We start from the raw sequence: 24523 nt of genomic DNA on the forward strand, positions 1-24523 counted from the left end.
ATCAATGCCCCTGGAATCTGGCAGGGCGCTGTCGTCCTCTCCTCTCTCCTATTTATGACTCTGCTTTGACTCAGACGGCAACTTCCAATTTACACATGGCCACAAATCACCCAAGCTAACTTCAGAAAGCTAAGCTGTCAATGCTGTAAGTAGGTTTGATGGTGCAAGCTGGGCTAATAGGCTGGAAGTAAAAGATGCTGGTGGGTTCTTTTAATACAGAGACTTGTTTTCAAAGGTTTGGATAATGATGCTGCAAGCTGAAGAAAGATTGGCCTGATGAGGGAGTTATAGGGCTTTCATCTTCTTGATGGATGTGAAAAACAGATTATTCTTTGTTTCAGTGTCTCCCCTATACACGTATTCATCTGCAGAGGCAAATGAAGCCAAATCAAAATATTGGGTTCATGGCCCTGAAAACAGTCTAATCTGAAGTCGCTGCTTTTTGACAGACATGAAATGTTTAATTTCATTAACTCTTTTGAACTTAACATTGACCACTTTGACTTCTCTTTAAGTATAGATCCTGATAGCTACCTTTTATAAGCTTAAATCTCCTTCAGATGCAGCGTTCTCAGATGTCCAGTCTGATTGAGGAATACAGGGAAACTGAAGATGATGTGTCACTTGTGCTGTTTAAGTTCTACAGTTTGAGATTTTACCAGCTGTATTGTAGTAGTGAAGAGAATACCGCAAGTGAAACCTGGTCATTTATGTTCAACGAACATATGTTTGTATGTTTTGCTTTTTGAGGAAAGAGGCGAGTTTATTACTTATAGTTAGTGAATTTATCAAAGCTTGTGTTTTTTTTTTTAAATTGAAAGCCTCTTTATTATTGCTTCCTGTTGGGCATATTAAGTCGTTTGTAGTTAATAAAACCATTGTAAACATTATAATCTCCTTCTTGCACAAACACCTTATCATAAAAACAGTAGCAAACATAGAACATCATGAAAGGATGAAACATAAAAAGAACATCAAAGAAGTCAATGAAACAGTGAGCTGGAGATTTTTAAACTCAGATTCATGAACATGCAAGTGAAAACAGATTTTAGAGGATTAGGCTTATTTCACAAAATTCCACCAATAAAAAATGTGCAGCTGTACATGACTTAAAAAATGAGAGAAATACTTAGATTTCTAAACTTTTAGCTGGGTCTTGCTTGTGGATTAGAGGTTCAGAGATCAGATTTTTTTTTATATCCGAGTCTTGCTTTTCTCAGATTTTGGTTCACAGAAGTCATGGACATTCCTTTGTTTATCTTTGCTTATTCAAAGCTCTCTTTGAAAAGTGACTTGAGAAGAAGCAGAGAAGTAGGGATTCTCTGATAACAACAGATGTGAGCACGCACGTACACCCTCTGCACAGCACGCACACCCTGTCCAACCTAAGTGCGTATCACACAGTGCCCAAGGATGGCAGGCTTTCACTTTTAAAAGACTGTTATGGAAAGAACCATTACAGTGCAGAAGGTTTCAACCTCAATTATATGGAGAATATATAGTAGTCAAGCTGCTAATGAAAATGGAGGAGAGTGTCTACTCTTGCAAACAGCTTTCCCTGAAAGATGGGGAAGTAATCTATTCTCTTTACGAGGAGCCGTACTTTTCCCCTCTCTGATTGCCACAGCTTTAATGAAGAGCTTACATACCTGAGGGGGATGAATCAGGAGCAAAGCATCAGCCAACACATTGGACGTGGCCCTAAAATGGAAATCAGGAAGGCAGATTTTATGTGACATGGTCTGTAAGTGTGTATTAGTAAAAACATATTGTTGATGGCTTTAGGCCACTTGATAGCTTGTGTGTCCATATGTGTGAAGTGATGCTGACTTTGGCCAAAGAGAGCATCGGACAGGCTCATGTTTCTGTTCCTAATACAAATATGTAACAGGAAGCTTTCATGGATGCATCTGAAAGACCAACTGTGACATTGCACCATAATAGCAGCTAATTACATATAGGTGTACTACATTAACATCAGTGTCATTGCATCCATTCTTATTGATTTCTGTGTGGCAGATGGACTTAATTTTCCCAACCAATCTCTCAAGACCAAGGTGTTTTAGTCACTGTCTTAATTTCAAGGTCAAATTAGGTTTAGACGTATGCGTAGCTATGTCAGCATACCTGTTTTTCCAGGGTTTCTAGGAGTTGAGCCAAGTAACAGTTTAACAGGTTACTTCACCTGTTGTTCACCAGCCAAGTTTCACAATTGCACTGCTGGTTTTTAGATGTCTCTGTCATGGTTTTATGACACTGGAAACACCTCACTTATCAGCTATATGCTCCCACAGCAATTTTGGACAAGTTGTTATCATCCCAGATGTTGTTTCCAGCTCTTGTTTCAATGCCACAATGGCGGAAGAATAAGTCAATTCAGAGAGTGAATGGATTATAAGATTTGGACCTGGGTAAGCAGTTTGTTGCATTGCACAGCAGGCAGTTGTAGCCCAGAATTTCAGGAGATTTCGAGCTTCGTGTTTCACAGCAACTGTTAGTCCTTGTACTCTTTCAATGATAAATTCTAAGTTGAGAATAACAAATTCCCTGACACAGTTTCTTCTTCAAGAAATAGTACAAGTTCTTTGTTCCTGGCGCACGCGCTTTAAGCACGTTTGCAATGTTAACAGTCACAAATGTTAGGCTGCCAGCAGGTATCCACAGTATTGGACACATTGTTGGCTTCACTAAAATAGCTTTCAAGGTAGAAATTTTATATGAAAACTCACATAATCGTTTTACTACAACGGCAGATGTTGGGTTTATTCATTTGAGTCTTTGATTTTCATTGTTTGACAGCTCTTGGACAGAGACAGAGACCCTAATGTTGGACATTAAGCAACAGTTTCTGCAGACAATATACAATCAGTGTTGTTTATACTACAGCTGTCCTTCAATCGAATCTAATCAAGGGAGCAATGCCTGAATGCCTGCTGCACCTCTGATCAAAAGAGCAGCTTGTTTGTTAATCGTATGTCATAAATTTCTCTATATCGACAAGCACACAAAAAATTCTGTCTAGACTCAGATATGATTTTATGCAAAATTCATGCACTGAAGGGGGAGAGAAAAACTTCAGTAATTTAAGGCTGAGCTGTGAAAGATCACGTCTGGGTTAATACACCAAGCCAGCGGGAGATGAAAACAAAGAGGCAGGCAGAGAGAGAAATAAGATTTCCTTTCAGAGAGCCTGCTACTGCCGGCAGAGATGGTGCAAAGACGTGACCTCTGAATGCAAAGCACCAGCACGGGTCACAAAGGTTGATCCAATTCAGGCCAGTCAGAGCCAACAGTCTGATTAAGAGGTGACGAACAGGTCAGGCTGACCATCATCTTTGCAGGCGGATTCACTCCGGTGTGTATGTGGGGTGGGAGAGATGAGAGATGAGGAAAGTTCAAGTACTGTAGCCGGAGAGATAATCAGTAAGGGCTTTAAAATCACCCCTGAGTTGTTGTGTCTTGTACTTTCATGTTTTCTGTCAGAATACTTAATAAAAAAAAAGCTAATTTATCTTTCTAGAATCCTAAATCAGAAAAACAAGCAGTTTAATTAGTTTAACTTGTTTTTCTTTTTTATTGTAGACAGTATGATCAAAGATTATTCTATTCATTTTTATTTTTTATTCTTTAGTTTCATCAACTTGATTGAATTTGATATACAGCCACATTTTGGCATTTCAGGCCGGCAACATATTCCAATAGAAGCTGGATCAGATTCACTCTGTAGCATTTCCATTCCTCCTAATTGAATTCTTCCAACTCTAAAAGACGTTCTGGCATTGACAATCTCAAGTGATGAAGCATTTTAAACTTTACTTTGTCCCATTCTTCCTGCAAGCATGTCTTAAGGTGTGTAACAGTACGAAGTCTCCTTTAAATCCTCAGTCATCAGATTTCAGGGGTGGAAAAATAGTGTTTACTTCTGCCATCGTTTCCCTTGATAGGAACTAAAGAGAGTGTTACCATGCTGCTGTAATTAGCTATGACACTTCAAAACATAATTGCTGTTGTGTTGGTTTTTTTTGTGTGTGTACTGTCGAAATACTTGAGTTTAAGTCATGCAAATATTGAAAGTTTATTTGATCAAACTGTTTTTTTTTTTATCATTCTAAAGGAGAAAAATAGAGGCATTGATTTCTGTCCACTGTAATATAGAACAGATGTCACTGAGGTTAAAGGAGGTGCATTTGGTGTTTCTTCTTAATCACTGAGACATTATGTGTTTGTGTAAAGTATGAAAGGGGGAGGGATACGTGGCATCTATGTGGTGGTGGCGAGTTCCATTGCCATGGCAAAACCTTGAAGACTTAGCTTACTAACTGTCTGTCCACTTGCCCAACCTTTTGGCAGATCACATTCAAACACACACTCGGGGAGCGTTTTGCTGTGTTTTTGAACCACGTTGGCAGTCGGTCCTTGTTGAAAATTCAGACACAGGTGTGAGGCAGACATGAAACCAGACACACAAACCTAAAGAGCGACAGCTGCAGTACACACAGATGGAGGGGAGGCCTGAAGAGAGATGTGAGAGCGTTTGTTAATCCACATGGCGCAGCATTTCCTCTGTGGATCTTCGTGCGTTTGAACTTTTCAAGGGGAGGATGGCAAAGAGCGATCGGCCACTCTGTAAATGTCAGTGGATCTGAACAGTCTGAGCCAAGACAGCCCTGTGCCGTCGTATGCCACTCACACCGTTCTCTTCTTTATCCATCCCTGGCTTTTTTTTTCTCTGTCTGCGCTCTGTTTATTTTCTCCTCTCCTTCCCCATCCTCCATCGTTTTACCTGCCCTCTCCCATTCTTTTATTATTGTCTTTTACCTTTGCCATGCCAATGCCTGCAGGAAAATAGCACATCCTGTATTAGACAATGCTGGCTTTTGTTTCTCCATTTTATTTTTTTCTCAACTTCTCTGAATCTTTGCTGGACTCAAATCCACCCCAGCAGCAACCTCTCAGTTTCGCATTACTCAGTTCTTTATACAATTTTGGCTACTCTGCTTTTGTTCTCTGAAATGTACAGGACTCACTGGTAAATAGATTTGTTCATGTTGTAGAGAGAGTTGTTGTTTTACTCTGCTCTTTCTAACCATTCTCATTTCCCCTGGGAGTTATCAAGGGCAGGTTCCTTCATTTAATTTACACGGAAATGAATTTGTTAGTGTAAGAGATGGGATACCTTCAAATGTGGTTTTGCTAGCATCTGTCTTCTCTGCGCGTTAGGCCAGCAGTCTTCCCAGTGTTCCAGGAAAAAGAAGTGAGAAGACCGAGACAGTAGACAGGCAGTGTTCCAGGCGACAAAACGGTATAACAATTCAAATGCAGGCGAAGGAAAATCTTTTTTTTAGATGAAAGAAACATTGAAAAGGGAAGGTGGAAAAAGAGAAGAGTATTAAAATCAAAATGCCGAGAGGCGGGGTCATAAAATGACTGCCTTTATTGAGCAGGGCGCAGTGGGCCACTTGCTGCCTGCAGGCCTTTTCTACTCTTGTAATGCACTGGATATCGCTTAAGTCTCACTTCTGTTGAGAGCAGTGAAGCTTTACTATCATCATGTGTGGGGGGAAAATAAAAACACAAACAGCAACAGGATAGGCAAACAGGAAATTAAAGACAACTTTTTTTCCTTAAAGGAAAACGCATACATTATATATACATAATATCTAGTTTTTGTTTCTTTTATGCAACAAATGGCAAATTGTGCTTTATTGCAGTTGTCTTTGACATTTCCTCTTTGTGTGAATTTATGAAACTAAAGACAACGTGCTAAACCCATGAGGTGCAGGTATGTGTTGTTTGCTTGGCTGTCCGTACATTTCTGGCTCCATTTTATGTTGCACAGTGAAACAAGTGCTTGTTGTTAAAAATGCATGAGGGCTGAATGAAGTTGGAAGCATTCCTTGATTGAAGAAATATGGAAATTTGTGTGCATTGTAGTTTCTATCAAAATCTTGGCAAAATGGGAAAAAAAAAGAAAAAAAAAAAGGAGAAGAGTTCCACAAAGCAGAATGTGTTTGTCAGTGTGTCCCTCTCCTCAGTCCCATCCCTCCTGGCCAACTCTTTTTCTACACTCAAGCAGTCTCTCTGGCTGTTTTGTGTTTGTCTGAGATATGGACTTGGATGCGCTGAGCGACCGCCCACTCAACACATTCCTCTGTAGTCCACCCGCTTCTCTTGGACGTTGAACAAATTGATTTGGGCGTTGATTATTCAGGGGGCACATTTCATAACTTTTGACTGGCTTCTCTCCACCTCCTACTCCTACTTTGCTCCGTGCATCTGCCTCCTTCAAAACTCACGCCCATCCCCAGCTGTGGCTCTGCAGGATACCGCTGAAGGAGGCCCGTGGGCCGTGTAGTAATTTCACAGATTGAAGTGGATGCAGACTAAAACAAGTTTGTATATTGATGTTTTCACAGCCACTGTTTTGCACTGCAGTGTGTTCCCGCTAAAAAGCCTTACAGCAACATATTATGCTCATGTGGACATAACTATGTTGATTTCTCTTAGCAGTGAATTATTTTTGTGCCCCTCTGTATAGATTAAAAGGAACTGCCATCAGGAATGAAACCCATGACTGCATAAAATCGATATTCGGAGTGTATACTAATAATGAATATTCAAGAAAGATTGGACACCAACCAATAAAACATTCATCACAGGGACATGAGCTGAGGCACAGCTGCAGGCGCAGTCCCACTTGTTATTAATATAAATGATCTTCACCAAAAATGACTAATCGACTCCGGTGTCCCTCTCTGTTGGTCAACGGAGTCATATTCCTTTTCTCTGAAGATGTAGGCTTTAAAAAAAGAAAACGTGATAATACTAATAAAGGGCCAAATCTCCAGCTCATTACTAACATGGGAATTGATTTTGCAATGTATTATGTTGCATTTTTGTTCAGTAGTTCAAGGCAAAGTGTTTAGAGGAACTTGAGCTGCACGTAGAGCTGGTACTTCGGAATAAAATATGAGAAAATCCTGAGAAATATTTATCAGCTTTTCCTAAAGTCTAAGAGGGTGTCCTCAAAAAGCTTATTTTGTCCGATAAACATCCTGAAACCCTGAGACTTTCAGTTGCAACGAAAGTTGAAAAACTTCACAGGTCTACAGATGGACTAATCAACTACTACATGTTGGCTGAACCTTCTCATTTTGCTAAAAAAGAAAAAAATATTGAAAGAAAAGCAGCTGTTTTGACAGCACTGTTTAAATCAAGTCGCTTTAACTTTCCCCACAAAAATATCCATTCCCTCAGCTCGATGGTACGAGTGTTAAGCTGGTCAGTTCATTAACAAAAGAATGAACCTGGCATCCACTTGGAGATAATGGTTAAAAAAAAAAAGCCACCAGACCGGTCTTCTGTTCAAAAATCATCAAACTCCATAGAGTTCAACAGATCTGCAGCAAGAGAAGAGTGACACCCAATTGAGCCACAAAGTGAATGAGAGTGTTATAAAGAGAAAATGAGACGCTGGTGATTAATTAACTTCTCTTCCCTGCTTTTCCTGTACGGCCAGGATCATTTTGTGGCTCCACACGGGTGCTGCAGTGCCGCGTGCGCTGGCTCGGTCTCATGCGCTCCAGTCAAGGCATGAAACATAGATCAAGAGGAAAGTTTGAGCAAGGAGAGAGTGTGTATTATATGAGTCTATGGTTGATTGCTCTGGAACCAGAGAAGAGTGAGGGGGAGGAATAGCTTTGGTGAACTCACTGATATATCTGATGTATTTCTACCTCTCAAATGCGATGCGCACACACACACACACACACACACACACCTTATGTAATTCAGAAATCTTTGTATCATTTAATTCTAGTAAACAGTCCACTCTGATTGCAGCTGCTTCTTCCCTTTGGACCCTTTGGCTGTCAGCGTGTGTGTGTTATTTGTCTATGTGCTTTTTCACAACATGTGCAGGGGAATTTTTTTTCTTTTTATTGTCCTCCATCACTTTGCTGTTATCAGGACTTTCTTCCTCTTTTCCCCCCTTAGGGGCCTCGAGGCACTCTAATCTGCCCCCACTATGGCTCACCTTTTCTTCCTCCTTTGTCTAGCTCTCCTCTTGCACACTCCATCACAGCATCACCAGCACCCGGCACGGACCTGTTTCTGTCTTCCCCTGGTTCCTTGGGAACAGGTGAGCATTGTTGTGTTATGCTGTGATGCAAGTTAGTGTCAAGTGGAGTAATATGTTTACTGGATTTGGGTGCAACATTAGCTTACCCTGCAGTTTTTTTTTTGGAGGGTGGACTCGCATATATGTACCAGCGAGTTGCATCAGACGAGACCAAACTCACTGGGCAAATTTAAAGCCTGCAATTCAAAAACAAGCTTGCATACACCTAAACTGCTTCTCACATAGTTTTGCAACATTTATTTTTTAATTATCTACCAATTAAAGTATCCATGCAGATGTAAATAAAACATCACAATTAGATGTAGTAATGATTACTTCTGTTTAAGAGTGAATGGCCTCATGAAGTATTGTTTTCTGGGTTTAAGTTGCAGCTTAATACCACAGTGGCTTTGTGTTTGATTGCTTATTATTGGACAACGCATTCAGTGTGTCCTATCTATAAATCTACTGTCCACTGGCCTTTGTAGTTTACCCGATTAAGGAAATCAATAGTTTAGTCACAAGACAAAATAATTATAAAAAGTAATAGCAAGTGCAGCATAGTCCACGTTTGTAAATGTATCTGCATATGACAAGTGCAAAAAGATCCTGTTTGTGTGTTCATGTGAAAACAAATTTTTTGTGATTCTGCTTCGCTTGTTGACTTCCTCCCCCTGCCACATGCACACGCATCTGCACACGTCTCCTATGTGTTTTTAGATTGGAAATGAAAGCTCACCGTAGGAGTGTTTGAGAAAGTGTCTGTTTGGTGGATAAGATGATTTAGTGGGTGATTCTATGAGGAGATTCCTCAGTGGGGTAGAGTGAAAGAGATAGTGAGTGGGGGAGAGTGGGGGAGACTGCCCTGGTCATTTGATGGAGGGGTGGAGTGGGACGGGAGTCTGTGTAATAAGACTGTGCAGGCGCCTGTGTGTACTCACACACAAACACACACACACACGCACAGGATTGTCCTGTAGAATAAATACGCTGCAGGTTGTGTGAGACCAGAGAGCACAGGAGAGAGATGGGGGGACGGGGGGGCGGGGGTGGTGGTGGTGGTTGAGTCAGTCTGTGAGCTGCAGGGCAGCAAAGTCTTCCTCTACCACTAAGTCAGCTACTGATCTCATTTCTCCTCAGATGGACTCCTAACACAGTCCCATCAGGGGACAGATATATATTCCCTCTGTCTTTTTCTCACACATTCCTGCACCAGCGACCTTTTCGTCTTTCTCAGCTCACTCTCTCTTACTATCTTATCCCGGTTTCTTGCTCTTCTTGTTTCTTTCCCCTTCTTTCTTCTCCTCACTCTGTCTTTATTATCATTCTGCACCAATACCTCTCATTGTGTCATACACTCAATTTTTCTCTTTTTGTCTGGTTTTTAACCCTCTCCAGCTCATCACTTCTCCCTGTGTCACACACGGTATCACACACCATTAACCTCTGTCCTCATCCTTTGATCAGTCACAGCCAACAGGTGCTGTAAATTGTGTCCTCTGGCAAAACCGGCCACCGCAGTGCATCTCGCGTGCGTTTATTCCCTGCACTGTCTCCATCAGTGTTCCTTCCCTTCTCCTCGACACATCCCTCCAGCTCTTGCCCCAGTTTGTCAGCGAAGCAAAACTGGCTGTTTCTCCGATCCCATCATTCAACCGCTCCCCCCTTCCTGTCACACTGGTGGCTTGGCTGGTCTCAGACAAATAGCATCACGGCAGATAATACAGACACAGCCAGAAAAGAGCCTAATAAATGGTTCCTGTTCTGCCGACCTAATGGTTCTGCTTTCCACTCAGCCAGGGGACAGTACTTAGCCTTGGTGCAACATGGACGCTAATATCAACATCTAATAAGAAGAACTTGTAGGCATAAACCAGTAGGACATACATGCGACACAAATGTACACACCTTCTCAATTAAGCCTGTCAGCTATCAACAGATCTGCAGGTAAATCCCGTGTTGTGCTGAAATTACATGAAGATGCATTGACTTGATATGAAGGTTGGAGTAAATAAAATTAACTTAACTTAAAAATATTCAGATCTGAAAGCCCAATCTAAATCATCTTATGGTATTATTCCACATCAGTGATGACACGTTCTGTACGAGGGTGTGTCACAGGGGGGCATCACTCTGCACATCAGCAGAAAAAAGTGGAGAAGGTCTTGTTGTGTTAGGTTTTATCCAGCTTATTTGATTTTTCTCTCAACAGTCTCTGTTTTTTGTGTCTATTTAGGTCAAGTACAGTTAGAATGTCTTTGCATGTCAATAAGAGTCTGGGTTTTTCCAGGTCAATGTGATTGTCTGAATTTTTTTTCCATGTCATTGAGGACATCACCAATGCAGCCACAGAAATGCACCCACAAGCAAGTATTCAGTCAGTCTGGCAGCTTTTCATTGAGTAAGGACCCGACCCAAAACAAGCCATTTGTAATACCTGAGGGTATTACACAGGTATTACGCTGTCCTTACACAGCAGTTAGCTTGACTGGAAATGTAGTGACTGAAACAACAAACGAATTCTGAACATGGTGAAGAGGCTTTTTGCATGTGTATGTTCCATTAACATTTAAAGGATTGCACCGGACCAACATTTGTTGACAACAACCTAAAGCTACTTTGTTGAACTTGTAAAAGTGGAAAAAAACAGCACTTCTCTAATGCACTTTTAGATTTTGAGATGCGTACAAAATGGGGGATATTCTAAATTTCCTATTCTGTGGGATTTTGAAAAAAAAAAAAAACTTCTGGAGCACTTTTAACTTTTAAGATTTCCAGTGACAGAGGCCACTGGTGTTTGAGGAAATGTAGGTTATTTATTGTCACAGTTTGATGTTCAAGCAAAAGAAAAATCTGAAAAATAATTTTTTATTGGTTGATTAGTTCTTTGAAAGAAAATCGGTGTGGGCCAAAAAAGCGGAAATCATAATTGCCCTAGAAAATTGCTTTCAGTTTGAGTCTCAAGCTCAAAATCATCCGAATGTGTGGTTAAGACAGCGAAACTGAACCTGCACCAGCTTCCCATTTAAAGTAAACAGTAGTCTGCTGTGTGAGAGCCCATTTTGACCAATCCCTCCACCCCCTTTAATTTTTATACACCTTTCAAAGCAGCGGGGTTCTTCCAAAATTTAGGAGTTCATTATAAAACTGTTTATTGTACCAGCCTCCAAATTATATATCTGTGGCCAAGACACAGTGGTTCTCCACCAGTTGCCGTCTTGTGCTGGCAGTTATCTACAAGTTTTAGGTATGACAGCAGTCAATAATGATAACTAAGGAGTTGTCTACAGGTAAGGAGTGGCTATATTAGCATCACTATTTCAAATGTTCTTAGTTAAGGAAGAGCAAAAACTAACACTGAAGACTTCTCTCCATGGGAAACATGTTTTTGCTCTTCTCCCGCTTGGCATTGGCAAGTTTGATTTCAGCTGCTGGTTCTGCTTCATTGATCTGTTTGGTTCAAGCTTGCCCATGATAGACAGATGGTTCATCCAATCATGTGCCAATATTTTTTGATAGCGCGTGCCTTTTTCCAAACCCTCTCCAATGGCTACTTACCAGATGGTTCTGCGTAACAAACCATCTGGCCTGTCAGGTTAAAAGACTTTTGCTGATTTGACCAGCGCTTTGGGTCCTCTTGGAAGGGCAGCACGTCTCCATCTACTTGCATCACCTAAGAAAAAAAGATAGAAGAAGAAACTACAAAGCTTTGCATTCAAGTATTCACTTTGTTGTAGATGTGGTTACGCCATCTTGAGTGTAGGACTTAAACATGCCACCACCATATCTGCTTGCTGCGTGCTCTCTTCGTGTCTGTCAGTGATGGGTCGTTTCTGTTCTCCTTGATCATGGCTGCTCTTGTCATCTCCTCTCTCCCAGCATAATGAGTCAGTGTGTGATGCTGGATGGGTGCTGACAGTGTGTCCTATGACTCACATCGGGGTGGCACTGCCGTCCCAGCACATCTCAATGCTCCCCATCCCTCCATCCTCTCTGTATCCTCCCATCCCTCCTCCGCTCTCTTCCTCTGCTTCTGTTTGGATGGTACCCTCCACAGTGGGTTGGAATAGGGCCATGTGGAAATAATGAATAAACATACTGTAAAGGTGATTCAGACGATTAACCCACACCCAGCCCCAGTTTACATTTACATATTCCTGCTGGGGGGTAACTAGAACAGCCACTGTTAGTGGTATTGTGATTTCATCCTTTTATCTCTTGGACGTGAGAGAAGAAAAAAATAAAAGCTGGAGAATTAAGGGGAGAAGCTGGCAGAAGGTACAAAGTGTTGGCCTGTGAAAGGCCTTGTGATGATAGCAGCCAAATTGACATTAGAACTGAGACTGTGTGTGTGTTTAATTGCTTGTGCTTGCACTACAAAGTCCTGTGCTATCACAGTTTAGACTTTAGATGTGGCTTTTTAGATCTGTTACACACAGTGGCTGAGGTGAAAAAAGATAAATGAAATATTTTTTTCATGCTGACCTTGTTAAATTGCCAAAAAGAAAATGACCACAGTTCAACAGTGTCTGTCCAAGCCAGATGCTTTTTGTAGTTTATATTCACAAACAGAGAAAGATGTTCTTCACTCTCAGATTTCTGTATTTAGGTGAGGTTTAAGACAGACACCTTGGCTTGTTTTATGTAAATACCACACTTAAACACACCTTCTTTAAAGGGCCCCAGCACTTGTAAACCTTGACAGACCTCCGGGTCTTGCCGCTGCCTATAAAACACTGACTGTTTTATGGACGCCTCTACCTGCATCTCTGCACCCATAAACACTTTCCTTTGTCCTTCTGGGACCGACCAAGTAAAGAGAAAAATTGGACTGGATTGTTTTGCTTCAAACGGGAAAATTATTTGACCATGTGAGAAATTTTCTTTCTTTACTTATGTAAGAAAAACAATCTATAGTGTTTTCTTTTTTCTTTTTTTCCTTCTTGCCATTTGTTGGTGAGGCATATAAATCCTGAGATGAAAAGAAACGTGTTGTGCATTAAAGCATACACTGGCCGTCAGAGTGCTTTTTGTCACCAGAGAATGAGTGAAAACCCGAGAGTGAAAGCAGGTCAAGGTTCTTAAACCTTTCACACGTGACACGTGAAATGCCTGATTCCACTCGACGGCTATCAGTATATCATATATTGTTGTGAGTCACGTAAATCATAATTTGCGCTTTGACCAGTTTGGCAGTACAAACAGATATATATTCTAAAAGAAAAACTTAATAGTGGATGTGCCGGCATTTTACCCTGTCATTGCCCAGCAAGAGCTGCTGTCCTCAGGCTTCCTGTCGCCTCACCCCTCTTGGCCCTTCTCTGAATGCAGACGAATACCACAGCGTCCACTTTGCGCCATTGTCATAGTGGAGCCAAAGTTCTTTTAATCACACTGCTGCCCTAACCCACTTTGATTTACTAGCCCTCCACATCCATAGGCATCCACTCCAGCCAATTGCATTAAAGAGATAAATAACCAGACCAATAAAAGTGCTGTGTGTGGGTCGAATGGGCTCTGAAATGCTCATCGTCCATTTGGTGCAGTAAGCAATCGGGGGGTGGGGTGGGGTGGTGGGTTGGGGGGTGGGAGGGTGGGAGGGTATCGGGGGGAGGGTTGGGGCTTTTAGTAGAAGGTTTTTTAGGGGTGATATTGTGATTGGTGGTGGAGGTGATGCCATGTCATCCATCTTAGGGAGCCACTTCATTAGGCTAATGGAAGGGCTGGACTGCTCACTGCTCGATCCTGTACCTGAATGTGCACTTGTGTGTGCGTGTGTTTGTCCTTCCACTGATGGCAGCTTCCAAGGCTAAAGTGGTTATGAAGACTAAAGTGATTTTATTAGCCAGGCACATAGCCCATCACTTAGTATTGGCTAAAATGTGTGTGTAACTGGGCTTCCATATAAGTGTGTGGCAGTTTTGTGTGTATGTCCCATTGTTTTCACATAATGCAGTAATGACCCTGTTGCAGGTGAGGGGAGACAATGCAGCTGGAGCTAAAACACATATTATTCTTCTAATGGTTAAGTTCCTTCAGTGACTTGCAAAAATGTGAAGAGTAGACTGGATACTCATAGCACTTTAGTGTGTTACTTCAAATGTTCTTCTTGAGCAGGCAAATGAGATCAACTTGCAAAAATGGTCAACTATGTGAATATGTAAATCTTAAGAAATGCAAGACTTTCAACTTTGGTCCAATTTTCCCATTTGTTTGGGCCTAAGATACTGACCAACCTCTTTGCAGCTCGCTGGTTGCAAATGCAAGTTATATTGTTTTGCTGCAGATGTTTGGTCCATGATATCACATTGCAGCTGTTTGGTGGTTGCTGTTCATGGCTTTTTTGCTCAGTATAAAGTCAGATTCCGAAGATTTTGGTTACCATCAATATATAACACCCAAATACAAAGGAAAATGAGTTTAGAAAATCTTGAACATTTCCTTTTGGAGGCTTATCAGTATCTCTGCTTCATAACTGAGGCATGAGTATGACTAAAATTACAGTTATTTATTTAAATGAACCAATAAGTAGCACCGATATCCTGTAAAATGTTTTTAGCTTTATTGTTTATAAAGACAGACTGAAACTGCTTGAGTATGAAAATAATTTAATAGTTTGATGATTTTAATATAACATTAGATATTACTTTCTTTAAAGGTCAACAATACAAGCTTCAGTGCTTCAGTTAGTCTCTTTTAGATGAGTAGTTTCACAAAATCTTCTGGGAATGGTTACATTGATTGATCAGTTAATGGCGTTGATCTTTCTTCTTAACATAACTTTCTTTGGAGCGATTATGGTTGCAGCGCGTGTTATCTTGGCCATTTATTGTAAAACTCAAACCATCTTTGGATACTAGAAACCCAGGACTAAACCTGAGGTTACCTCCTTAGCTCCAAATCCTGCTTCGTAGCACTGACCTCAGATTAGCTTTTTCCATGTTTTAAAGGCAAATTGATGTAGTCTTTAAAGATTGAGGCTAATTGTTATTGCTGCAACTGTCCTCCAAATAGAATGATCGTGACGTCCTCCTGGAGTTAAAGGTTACAGTTGAAATTACTTAATCCAGTCAAGAGAAACAGTTTCCTATATCAGCTTATAGTTGATCACTTTCCTTACTTCCTGTTTCTGAACTGTGAATCAAATCAAATTATATTTGGTAAAAGTCCTCTATCTGCGAGCTCTTTCAGATCCCCCCCGTTTTATTTTTTGGCATCATATTTTATTGGCCTCCATTTTTCTGTGTAGTTACAGTTTAATGATTATAACAATGGGATATTCCAGCATCTAGACATGCACTGTAGAAGTGTTGATGCACAGAATAGTCACTTTGCACCCGAGCTGTGAGTTGTGTTGTCTCTATTCAAAAGCTGCTATAGCTCCAAAAAAAAAAAAAAAGAGGGAAAATAGTTAAACATAGTTTCTCTGCACCCATTAAGACGTGTAAACAAGAGAGAGGCATTGTGGGTAGCCTTAGCAAGGTGCCAGCATCACCCACATATGGACGCTCCTATCCAGAACAGAGGAACAATCTGTTTCCTTTTAACATGATTTTTTTCCCTGTAAGTTTCAGTCACTGAAACTCACCCTGAAAAGATTCCCAGTTGTTTTTTTTTCTTATTTGTCACAGCCAATAATTTGATGTCTCTGTGTGCTCGGATGTGAGGACTGAGTGATGTGACAAGTCGTGTAGCCTTTCCTTTGAACTGTGAGAAAATGATCTGATAGATTGGAAGATGCAACAACCTGTCAATGATTATTGGATTTCTGTCAAACATGTTGCACATCTTTTCCATCAGCTCTGTGGAAACATGTTTTTGCAACATACAACAGGAGGCGGCGTCATTAGAGGACTTCGCTGTCAGGGATGTCGCTGTCTGATGTAACCCGTGGGCCACAGGTGACAGAAGAGAAATGTGTGATCTGAGGTTTTTACCAGTGTTTTAAGACATTTTCAAATGCTTTTTTTGCAGATTTTCAAATGTTTCTTGAATTAATTTAGCATTAAAGAACAAAAGGGAAAAAGGATTAGCTGCACTGTATCGACATATCAATCTGAAGCTATTTCCTTTTGTTTATATATAACATGTTCCATTCCTAAGGCTGGTTAAGTGGGCCTTTGCATTTGGAAGCATGTTGCTTGTTTGGCTTATGCGCACCGCCTCACTGCGGTGGCCTTTAACGCCCGTCCCTGGTGCAGATCGATTTTGTGCCCAGCCAGCAGCCCACTGCTAACCTTGAGGTAAGCTGGCGTAATGAGATCGCATCTGACGGCATTGACTCACACCTGACAGCACTGACACTCTCCTCCCGGCCAGAGAGTGACACAGACGGGCAGAGAGGGAAAGGGTAGATGGTATACGGCACAGGTGAAAGCTTTGAGTTGTTTTCTTGTAATTTCACTGTGATACAGATTTTTCTGTCTTACATCGAAGTTGGACTGCAGTGACACTTACTGCAGCTTGTAATCACATAATAAACTCTTTATTTTCAAGGTTTTTGAAGTGCCTGAACCTGTACAGTGCAGCAGTTTTCTTTTGTTGGCCCATAATCCTTAACTACTAATGTCTCTTAGGAAAAAAAGGGAAAGAGAAAAGCTGCGTTGGGCATGCTTCTTTGAAGCCTCGGCTGTTCACCACAGTTAAATTCAGCGAATATATCGGGCAATGCTGGTCATGCACATCCTTCTGTCCAGCCGAGGCTGCTTTAAATTGTATTCAGTCAAAAGAAAAGAAAAAAGGCCAACGGAATCACTTGGAATGAGACACACTGCTGTAACCTGAGCAGTGACGAAGATCGTTTGAAAATAACTCGAACATAGCTGCCCATCTGAGCCAGCGATGTGATATACTTTCACGATAACTGGATGATTATATCCCTTTGATTTGCGACAACTGTACCGAAGCTGATTCACAGATGCATGTATCAAGCCAAAATTGAATAAGATGAGACTTGTATAACCCATTGTATGAGTGGCGGTAATTGAAACAATAATGGACATGGCAACAGCTTGGAAAATGGCATTGATCTATCATCTAAGATGGGCTCTCTTTGTGCACTAAAAGCCTGACTAAATGGTGCAAACTGATTTTGCTCTCGGTCACGGCAGGTTCTAGTTGGCTAATTGAAAAAGAAATGACAAAAATGAGGGGTTTTGTACTGTGTAGCCGAGTGATTCTCTCACCTTACCTCAGCAGGGCTTTGAATCCCTCCCACAGCCTGGGATTCTCTCTAAAGAAAGATTAGCCGAAGACACGGCATGATTTTGGCGGAAGTGTGGAATTGGAATTCAATTCTAGTATACCTACGTACAGATGTAGACTAGTAAGCCAGAGGGACCCAGATCGATGTGAACCTAACAGCTTTAACTGTGTAGCTCAGAGGCATTCTCAGCAGGTCCTGTCTTTATCTCAACCGTGGCTTCAATTCTTCACTTTCTGCTGTTGAATCCGACCTTGACGTTTTTTGTCCACCAGGCACACTGCTTTGCTGATGTCCAACTTTTGCTGGTTTGAAATGGTTCTGTGCTTCAGTTGCCTATAGACTGAGCTCTGCTGGGCTGAAAGAACACATGGAAAATGAGATCACTGACCTACAGCAAAGGTTAGACTTCAGTAAGCATGAGCAGTTAGATGATGGCTGGTGTAGGGGTTGGGGGTTTAATAAACTACTGCTAGCCGTGAGCCTATTGTTTTACTTCTACCTTGGCAATCTTATGCGGATACGTGTGTGTGTGTGTGTGTGTGTTTGATGGGACTATGGCTCCGGCCCTTGTTTGGGGTAGCTGTACTAAGCTGAAATGTTGTTATTGATTACACACAAAGGTTGTGATGGAAAAGCAACAAAGTGGGAATGGGCCAAGCTCCAGGTGTGTGTGTTTGGGTGTATATGTGCATGCGAGTGTGTGTGCGCACACAAGCGCATGTGAGCCACAGCTGTGCTGTCCGTCAGCTTCTTGGTAATCCATTAGGGGGAAATTAGGTTGGGTACACAGGCAGAGGAAAAGAACCAATAAGAGCAAAAGCTGCATGGCAAAATGACTGCACTTTTCTTGCAATATAAATGGACAAGTGTTGTGCTTGAGTGATCATATCTTGTGAGTCAGTAGCTTTACTCCTAATTTAGTCCAAAATGTTACTGAATATCAAACCTGAGCATTTCGGGGTGTGTGCCCACATAGCGTTGGGGAGCACTGTATCCCACCGTCTCATCAAAACAAAGTGCTCTCTCATGTTAGTGTTGACTGCAGCTCACAGCAAGCTTGCAGCTGGCGTGGTGCCTCACCAGCAACTTTCAGTGTCAGAGTGATCTCGTCCTGCTTCTTCTGCATCTGATCATGAAATGAAAGCAGCAACAGTTGAGATCAGTACAACATCTTCATCTTTAAGCACTCAGAGTGATCATGTACGGAACTATTAAAAAAAAAGAGAGCTTCACAAGAAAAACAAGCCATAATGTAAGAAAAAGGAATATTATCTTTCACATAGGATGTTATGTGTGCATCGTAATTATCAAATGTTTTTCCTATCAAATTCATCACACAGTGCACTACTTGGATAAATGTGAGGTAGTATTGTGCCATATAAAGAATATGGTCACTGTACCACAGCAGGTAAAGAAGTTCATTTTCAGTCCATCTTCAACTTTAAAAAGTCCAACTACAGTAGCTCATCGTTGTTGAGAACAGCCCATACCAGTGCTGCTCCTTCACCTTGCTGCTGCTTGGCTAAATGCGGTGCTCTGTGTCCATAAGTGATCCAGCCACAGGCTCATCCATCTGCTCTGTTAATAGTCAGTAATCCCCATTTGCTTTTTGTGAACCTATTGTCTGTTTGCAGATGGTATTCTTCACTTAACCCTTCCTCGTTGCGCAAATACATCTCCTTTGAAAAGGATTCAGTCCTACAAGTCGTCAAGATTAGATGGTTTGGAGTTTGAAAAAGTGCTTTGAAATAATTATGAATGATATTGTTTTGGATGTGTTGTTTTTACCCAACTACCTTGACAAAATATTTCTACATTAAGTCAATTTTCCAGTTGTCATGCAAATCTTGCTTTAATTTTCTTATGCTCTCTGTATGTGTCCACACTTGCATCTGGTGGATGCTCACTCTTTTTTCTTTTTCATGCCTTCCCCCTCTTAGAAACCCGTGGTCACGCACACACACATGAACACACACTCTCCCTCACACCTGGTCTCTGCCAGAGTGTGAGTCTCCTCATGAGAAGCCTGCCTGTCGCCCTACTGTGAGGCCCTTTTAATTAGAGCCCTGCTGTTAAGCACAGACCTCCTCCAGTGGTCCCATCCACTCCTCATCACCTCCTTCCTCAAACCTCTGTCACTCATGCTCCTGTCTCTCCATATCCTTGTGCCCTGATTTCACGAGCAAAAATGTTATGCAAACACAGAAGAACAATTATAAATGTAACCCTCAATATTTCTAATCGTATTTTTAAGATGTTTTCTAATTTGGACTGAATTCACATCTTTTTTTTCCATGCAAGAGGGTTTTCAAATTGATTTTTAGAATATTTCCTGTGGAGGAAATGTTGTTTTTAGAAAAGTATTTTCATGTTAAATATGCCTCATACTGATGTTAATGCCCGGAAATAATGGAGCTGGAATGTTATCAGGCTGGTGATAAGAGAGAATGACAACACATGCACTCCTAAACCTGCCCTCAGCTGTACAGCCATTGTGAAAATATTCAAGGAACTCAAGCTGTTCCAGCATACTCATAACCTGCATTCCTCCATTTCCCTTTTCCAGCAAGGACAAACCATGCTGGAAAAAAAGAAAAGAGAGAAAAAGGAAAAACTCTCTCAGTCATTGATTCTCCTCTGCATCTCTCTGCTATGATCAAAGAGCCATTGTGCTGGGTGGCCTCCTCTCTAAGCTGCTTTCATAAGGAACTTCCACATTCAGGGGTAAGTTGATTAGAAACAAAAGCAGGTGGGTTGATGTTACGTTACATCAGCTCTGGAATTTGGAGCTAAATATCCCAAATCCGCTGCAGTGTGTGTCACCCAGTCCCTGGCAGAAGAGGGGGATTATAACCGCACAACATAAATATCACGCATGCAAACTCAGTAAGAAAATCTAAGGACGGGGTGATGATACAGCCGTGTCGCTGCTTTAGAAGATGGTCGGGAAGTGAAGCAACGAGACAACCTGCAACTCATCCATTAGACCCAGGCTGCCAACACAGCCCCACAAAAGTCTATACATTTAGGATAAACTCCGAGAGCAGCTTCCATCTGTGACGGCTTGTCTTCGACTTGATGTGGAAAGACAGGTTGTTTAGGACCGTGGGGAATGAGGGATGAAGAAAGAGCAGGGTGGAAGAGAAGGAGGAGGAGGAAGGCTGCAGCTGTTGTTATGTGTAGTTAGTGTGGTCTTCTGGGGTTTGGCAGAAATCACAGCAGAGCCAGAGAGAGGCACAGCCCCTGTTGGCTTAATGAAAGGATAGATAGATAGATAGATAGATAGATAGATAGATAGATAGATAGATAGATAGATAGATAGATAGATAGATAGATAGATAGATAGATAGATAGATAGATAGATAGATAGATAGATAGATAGATAGATAGATAGATAGATAGATAGATAGATAGGTAGATAGATAGATAGATAGATAGATAGATAGATAGATAGATAGATAGATAGATAGATAGATAGATAGATAGATAGTATGCCATGAAATCAACCTTTCATTTTTCTCTGAGGGGCAAAAATCCAACTCCTGCATAGAGCCCTTTTCCCTGAGACTTTTTATTATGATTGTTTTGAAAGATTAGTTTTTCTCCATTTCTGTCCAGCGCACATTGCAGAAAGCAAAGTAAAGACAAAGAAAAAAACGAAAGTTTGGGGAGAGATGGAGAAAAAGAGCTAGAAAGAGAGGTTATTTTGCTGAAGGACATTTGCAGAGGCAGCTTTTAACACTCTCACCCCCCCCCCTTCCCTTCCCTCCATCTCCTCTTAAACACACTTCTCCTTTTTCTGCTCTTTAAATATTGAGAATCATTGCAAATTCCTTTGCCCTCTTCCTTTTGAAGCTGCTGGCCTCCCAACAGCTCAGCTGAAGAAATGCACTTGAATGAGCTGAAAGGCTCAATATTCAGGAAAACCAGTAATTTAGCCCATGCAGGACCTCTTTGCTCCCCCGTCCAGGCCTCTGTAAACTGGTCTGAGCTTTGTTGGTTCCCAAGCCGCACCTCTTCCCCGACTCTATCTGAGGCCCAAGCTCTCCCTCTGGGCTGGCTTTAGCTGCTCATTTCCACACTAACAGGAGATGACGCTCCACGGTCTCAGCTTCTTAACCTACACCAATATGTACGCACACTCAAGCGAACTCACGACACCACTCCCACTGCCCAGCTTCTTGACAATCCTTGCTGATTTTGTTGACTTTTTTTTCAATCTTTTATTGCTCAGTTGGTTGCATTTTAGATGCAATTTAAGATTTTGCTAACGCCTGTGTTGTGGTTCTCTCGAGAGTAAGACACAGTCTGATTTTAGATATGTACAAGAGCATTTCTTAAAAGGCTGCATTCCTAGGTTTATATTCTGTCTCTAAAAGGAAAACTGTAAACAGCGGCTAAATGAAGCCATAGCTGTAAAAGTTGCAATGCATCTGGGTGAACCAGCAGTCTTCCCCCCCCCCTATTGCTCTCATGTGAAATGAGTCCTGAGCAGAAAGCAAGTGCAGCAGACTGAGATCATAGATGTGTTACTGCTTAACAGCCCAATTTATGAGACCGGCTCTCTTTGTGTTTTAATGAGAAGGCCATGGATGGGTGAAAAGATGTGGAGAGAGACGGGAGGTTGAGTTTGTCAGTGAAGATGAGAGATTAGAAAACACTGAAGAAGGATGGGATGTTAGGTAGAATTGGTCACAAGGTTTATTTCCGGCTTCTGTCTTCAGGTCTAATTGTTGGTGAAAAGCGAGGCGGTCGGGGACGGCCATGCTGCTGTTAATATTTCACATCGTATCACACGTCCTCTTGATGACAAGCGCTCTTCTCTTCTCTTCCCTTTTGGGTCCAAATCTGTTCAGCAGATAAATCTGTATTTTAGAAATCTGTTTTTTTAGAACAGATTTTTTATCATTATTATGTTTTTAATAAACTTTAGTGTGTGAGTCCATGTGTTCCACATTTCTCCGAAAAGAGTTTCGAGCTCCTGTGCAATGGCATGAGTTTGTCAGTTAGCTGCGTGCTCGTAAAGTCACAGTGTGTGTGTGTGTGTGTGTGTGTGTGCGTGCCTGCTGGTGAAAGGAAAGAAGAAGGAAGGAGTGGAGGGTGGACATCTCAGGAATGTGTTTTCGATAAAACAGGTTCCCCCAGCACTCCAGACTTCTGTTGTACAATACTGTATCTTTAACTGCATTATTTCTTGTTACATTGTGATTGTTTTTTTGTTGTTTTTGTCATTGATCACACTCTCTCACAGACACGGAGAGACACACGTACAGCTGACAGTCTGCAGCAGACACGCACTCACAGAAACACAAAGTTTTGAAAAAAAAATTGAGGGAAAGCGCACACACACACACACACACACACACACAACCGTGCGTTCCTACCTGTGGAGCATGACTCCAGGTCACTGCTCATGCCTCGTGTGCATCGGCGCAGCGTAGTGCAACAGCAGAGCCGCCACTAGCTCATATGTTCTCTACGCTGCTCTCCTCTCTGTGGGCTGCCTCATTAAACTTTCAGCCGAACAGTTAAAAACTCTTCTGCCGTTCAGTCCCAACCGTCCACAGCAGAGGAGTAAATTAGATTCAGTCCGTCCACTGGGTTTGAAGTTAGACGGAAAGATGGTATTTGCCGACTCAGTCTGCAGCAAAGCAGTGCGGCGTGGCCGCAGGTGGTGCTCTGTGAGCCCTGACAACAACCTCACATACTGGGATGACCCTGACTGTGCTGAATTATTTTTGTTTTTCTCATTCTGGCTGTCTCTATTTCTTTCTCTGTGGCCAGAAAATCTCGGAGACGGTATCGACTATAGCCAGCGGAAAAGGGAGAACATCGGTGACTTGATCGAAGAGACTCTGCAGATGTTTGAGCGCTACGGAGGACAGGACGCCTTTATAAACATCAAATATATGGTACCCACCTATGAGTCCTGCATGAAGATTTGAGAGGGGCTGCCAGCCAGCATTGCACAGACTGTTTACCTTCACCTGCCCCAGAAGTCTAAATCCAACTTTTAACTTGTGCCTGTCTTGCTGCGATGTAGCTGTGTTCTGTGCCTTTTATTTCTCGATGGTTATTTACAGCAGATGAGGATTGCTTGATGTGAAGACATTAAAGATTCTGTTGTTTTCAGGTGAAACTTCACCCAAAACCTGTCCTTTGACTGTCCAGCACTCGTTGATCGGTGTAATTTTTTCATATCGAAGAACTTCTCATTCTGTCACTGAAGCGGCAAACATCTGACAGCTGTTATTTCTTCAGTCCAAAGATCTTATCTGAAGTTTCCAATGCTGTTTGAGCGAAACAGAAGAAAGAAAAAAAAATGCTGCATTGATACAGCTACTGTGGCGTTTTGTATTTTATTGTACTACTGTACCCATTCTGTCACAAACACAGCTGGAGACAGAGCCTGTCCTGACATGCAGGGGAAGACGCTCAGGAATGACGACTGACAACATTCCTCCACACCAATACACACTCGTGCCCACATATGTTTGTTTAACATCCTTTGAACTCAAATACCCCACAGTGATCGTAGCAAACAGTTGGAGTGCGCGCAGGCTTACTTGTTAGTGTTTGTGCATGACAGCAGAGGCGTGTGCTCTGTTCTTCCAAACAAGTGGCCATCTTTAACCAACCTTGTGTTTGCACAATGTGCTGATTAAAGATGCTTTCACCTTTAATGATTTCTTGTCACATTTTAAAACTTTTTCACACTCACAGTAGGAGTTTCAACGGCCATATTTCCCCCACACATTGACACGCGCACATTTACAACCCTGCGGCCCACAGGAGAAACATAGTGTAATTGATTTCTGAAACACACAAGGACACTTGCACAGTCTCGATGTGTAAGTCATGTCTCCAGCAAAAGCAACTTTACAGGCCTGTGGAGGAATCTATTCTCCACCAGAAGACAGGTTCGTAATGCTCATTTTTCAACCTCAGCACATCCCGAAACGAATCTTACTGAGTAGGTGTTCCACGCTGCTGAACTCAGGCGAGCTGCTCCCTGCCTGCTGCTTGATATGTGCAGTGAGCGACGAGGAGTGCAAAGCGGTCCTCCTTCACGACAAAACGCATATTTCAACTCAGTAACTGCGCCGGCACGGCAAAATACAGCAACAGTAGAGGAAGGTACTTTTAAGGTGAGGGGGGGGGGTGCAGCTTCAGCTATTTTCTCACTTAATGAGCGGATC

At 41.9% G+C, this 24523-nt stretch overlaps 1 protein-coding gene across 1 annotated transcript in view; it reads left to right on the plus strand.

Moving 5' to 3' along the window:
- The window catches only part of pacrg (PARK2 co-regulated), a 125361-nt gene extending 101385 nt beyond the window's left edge, over positions 1 to 23976 (plus strand). Inside the window, exon 5 of the mRNA XM_072365391.1 lies at positions 23109 to 23976. Within this exon, the coding sequence (XP_072221492.1) occupies positions 23109 to 23269 (161 nt within the window). The 3' untranslated portion in view covers positions 23270 to 23976. The remainder of the gene's footprint in view (positions 1 to 23108) is intronic.
- The last annotated feature ends 547 nt before the right edge of the window (positions 23977 to 24523 follow it).

Source organism: Leuresthes tenuis, unplaced genomic scaffold (genome assembly GCF_036924035.1).
Source record: "Leuresthes tenuis unplaced genomic scaffold, fLeuTen1.0.hap1 SCAF_15, whole genome shotgun sequence".
Taxonomy (NCBI): Eukaryota; Metazoa; Chordata; class Actinopteri; order Atheriniformes; family Atherinopsidae; genus Leuresthes; species Leuresthes tenuis.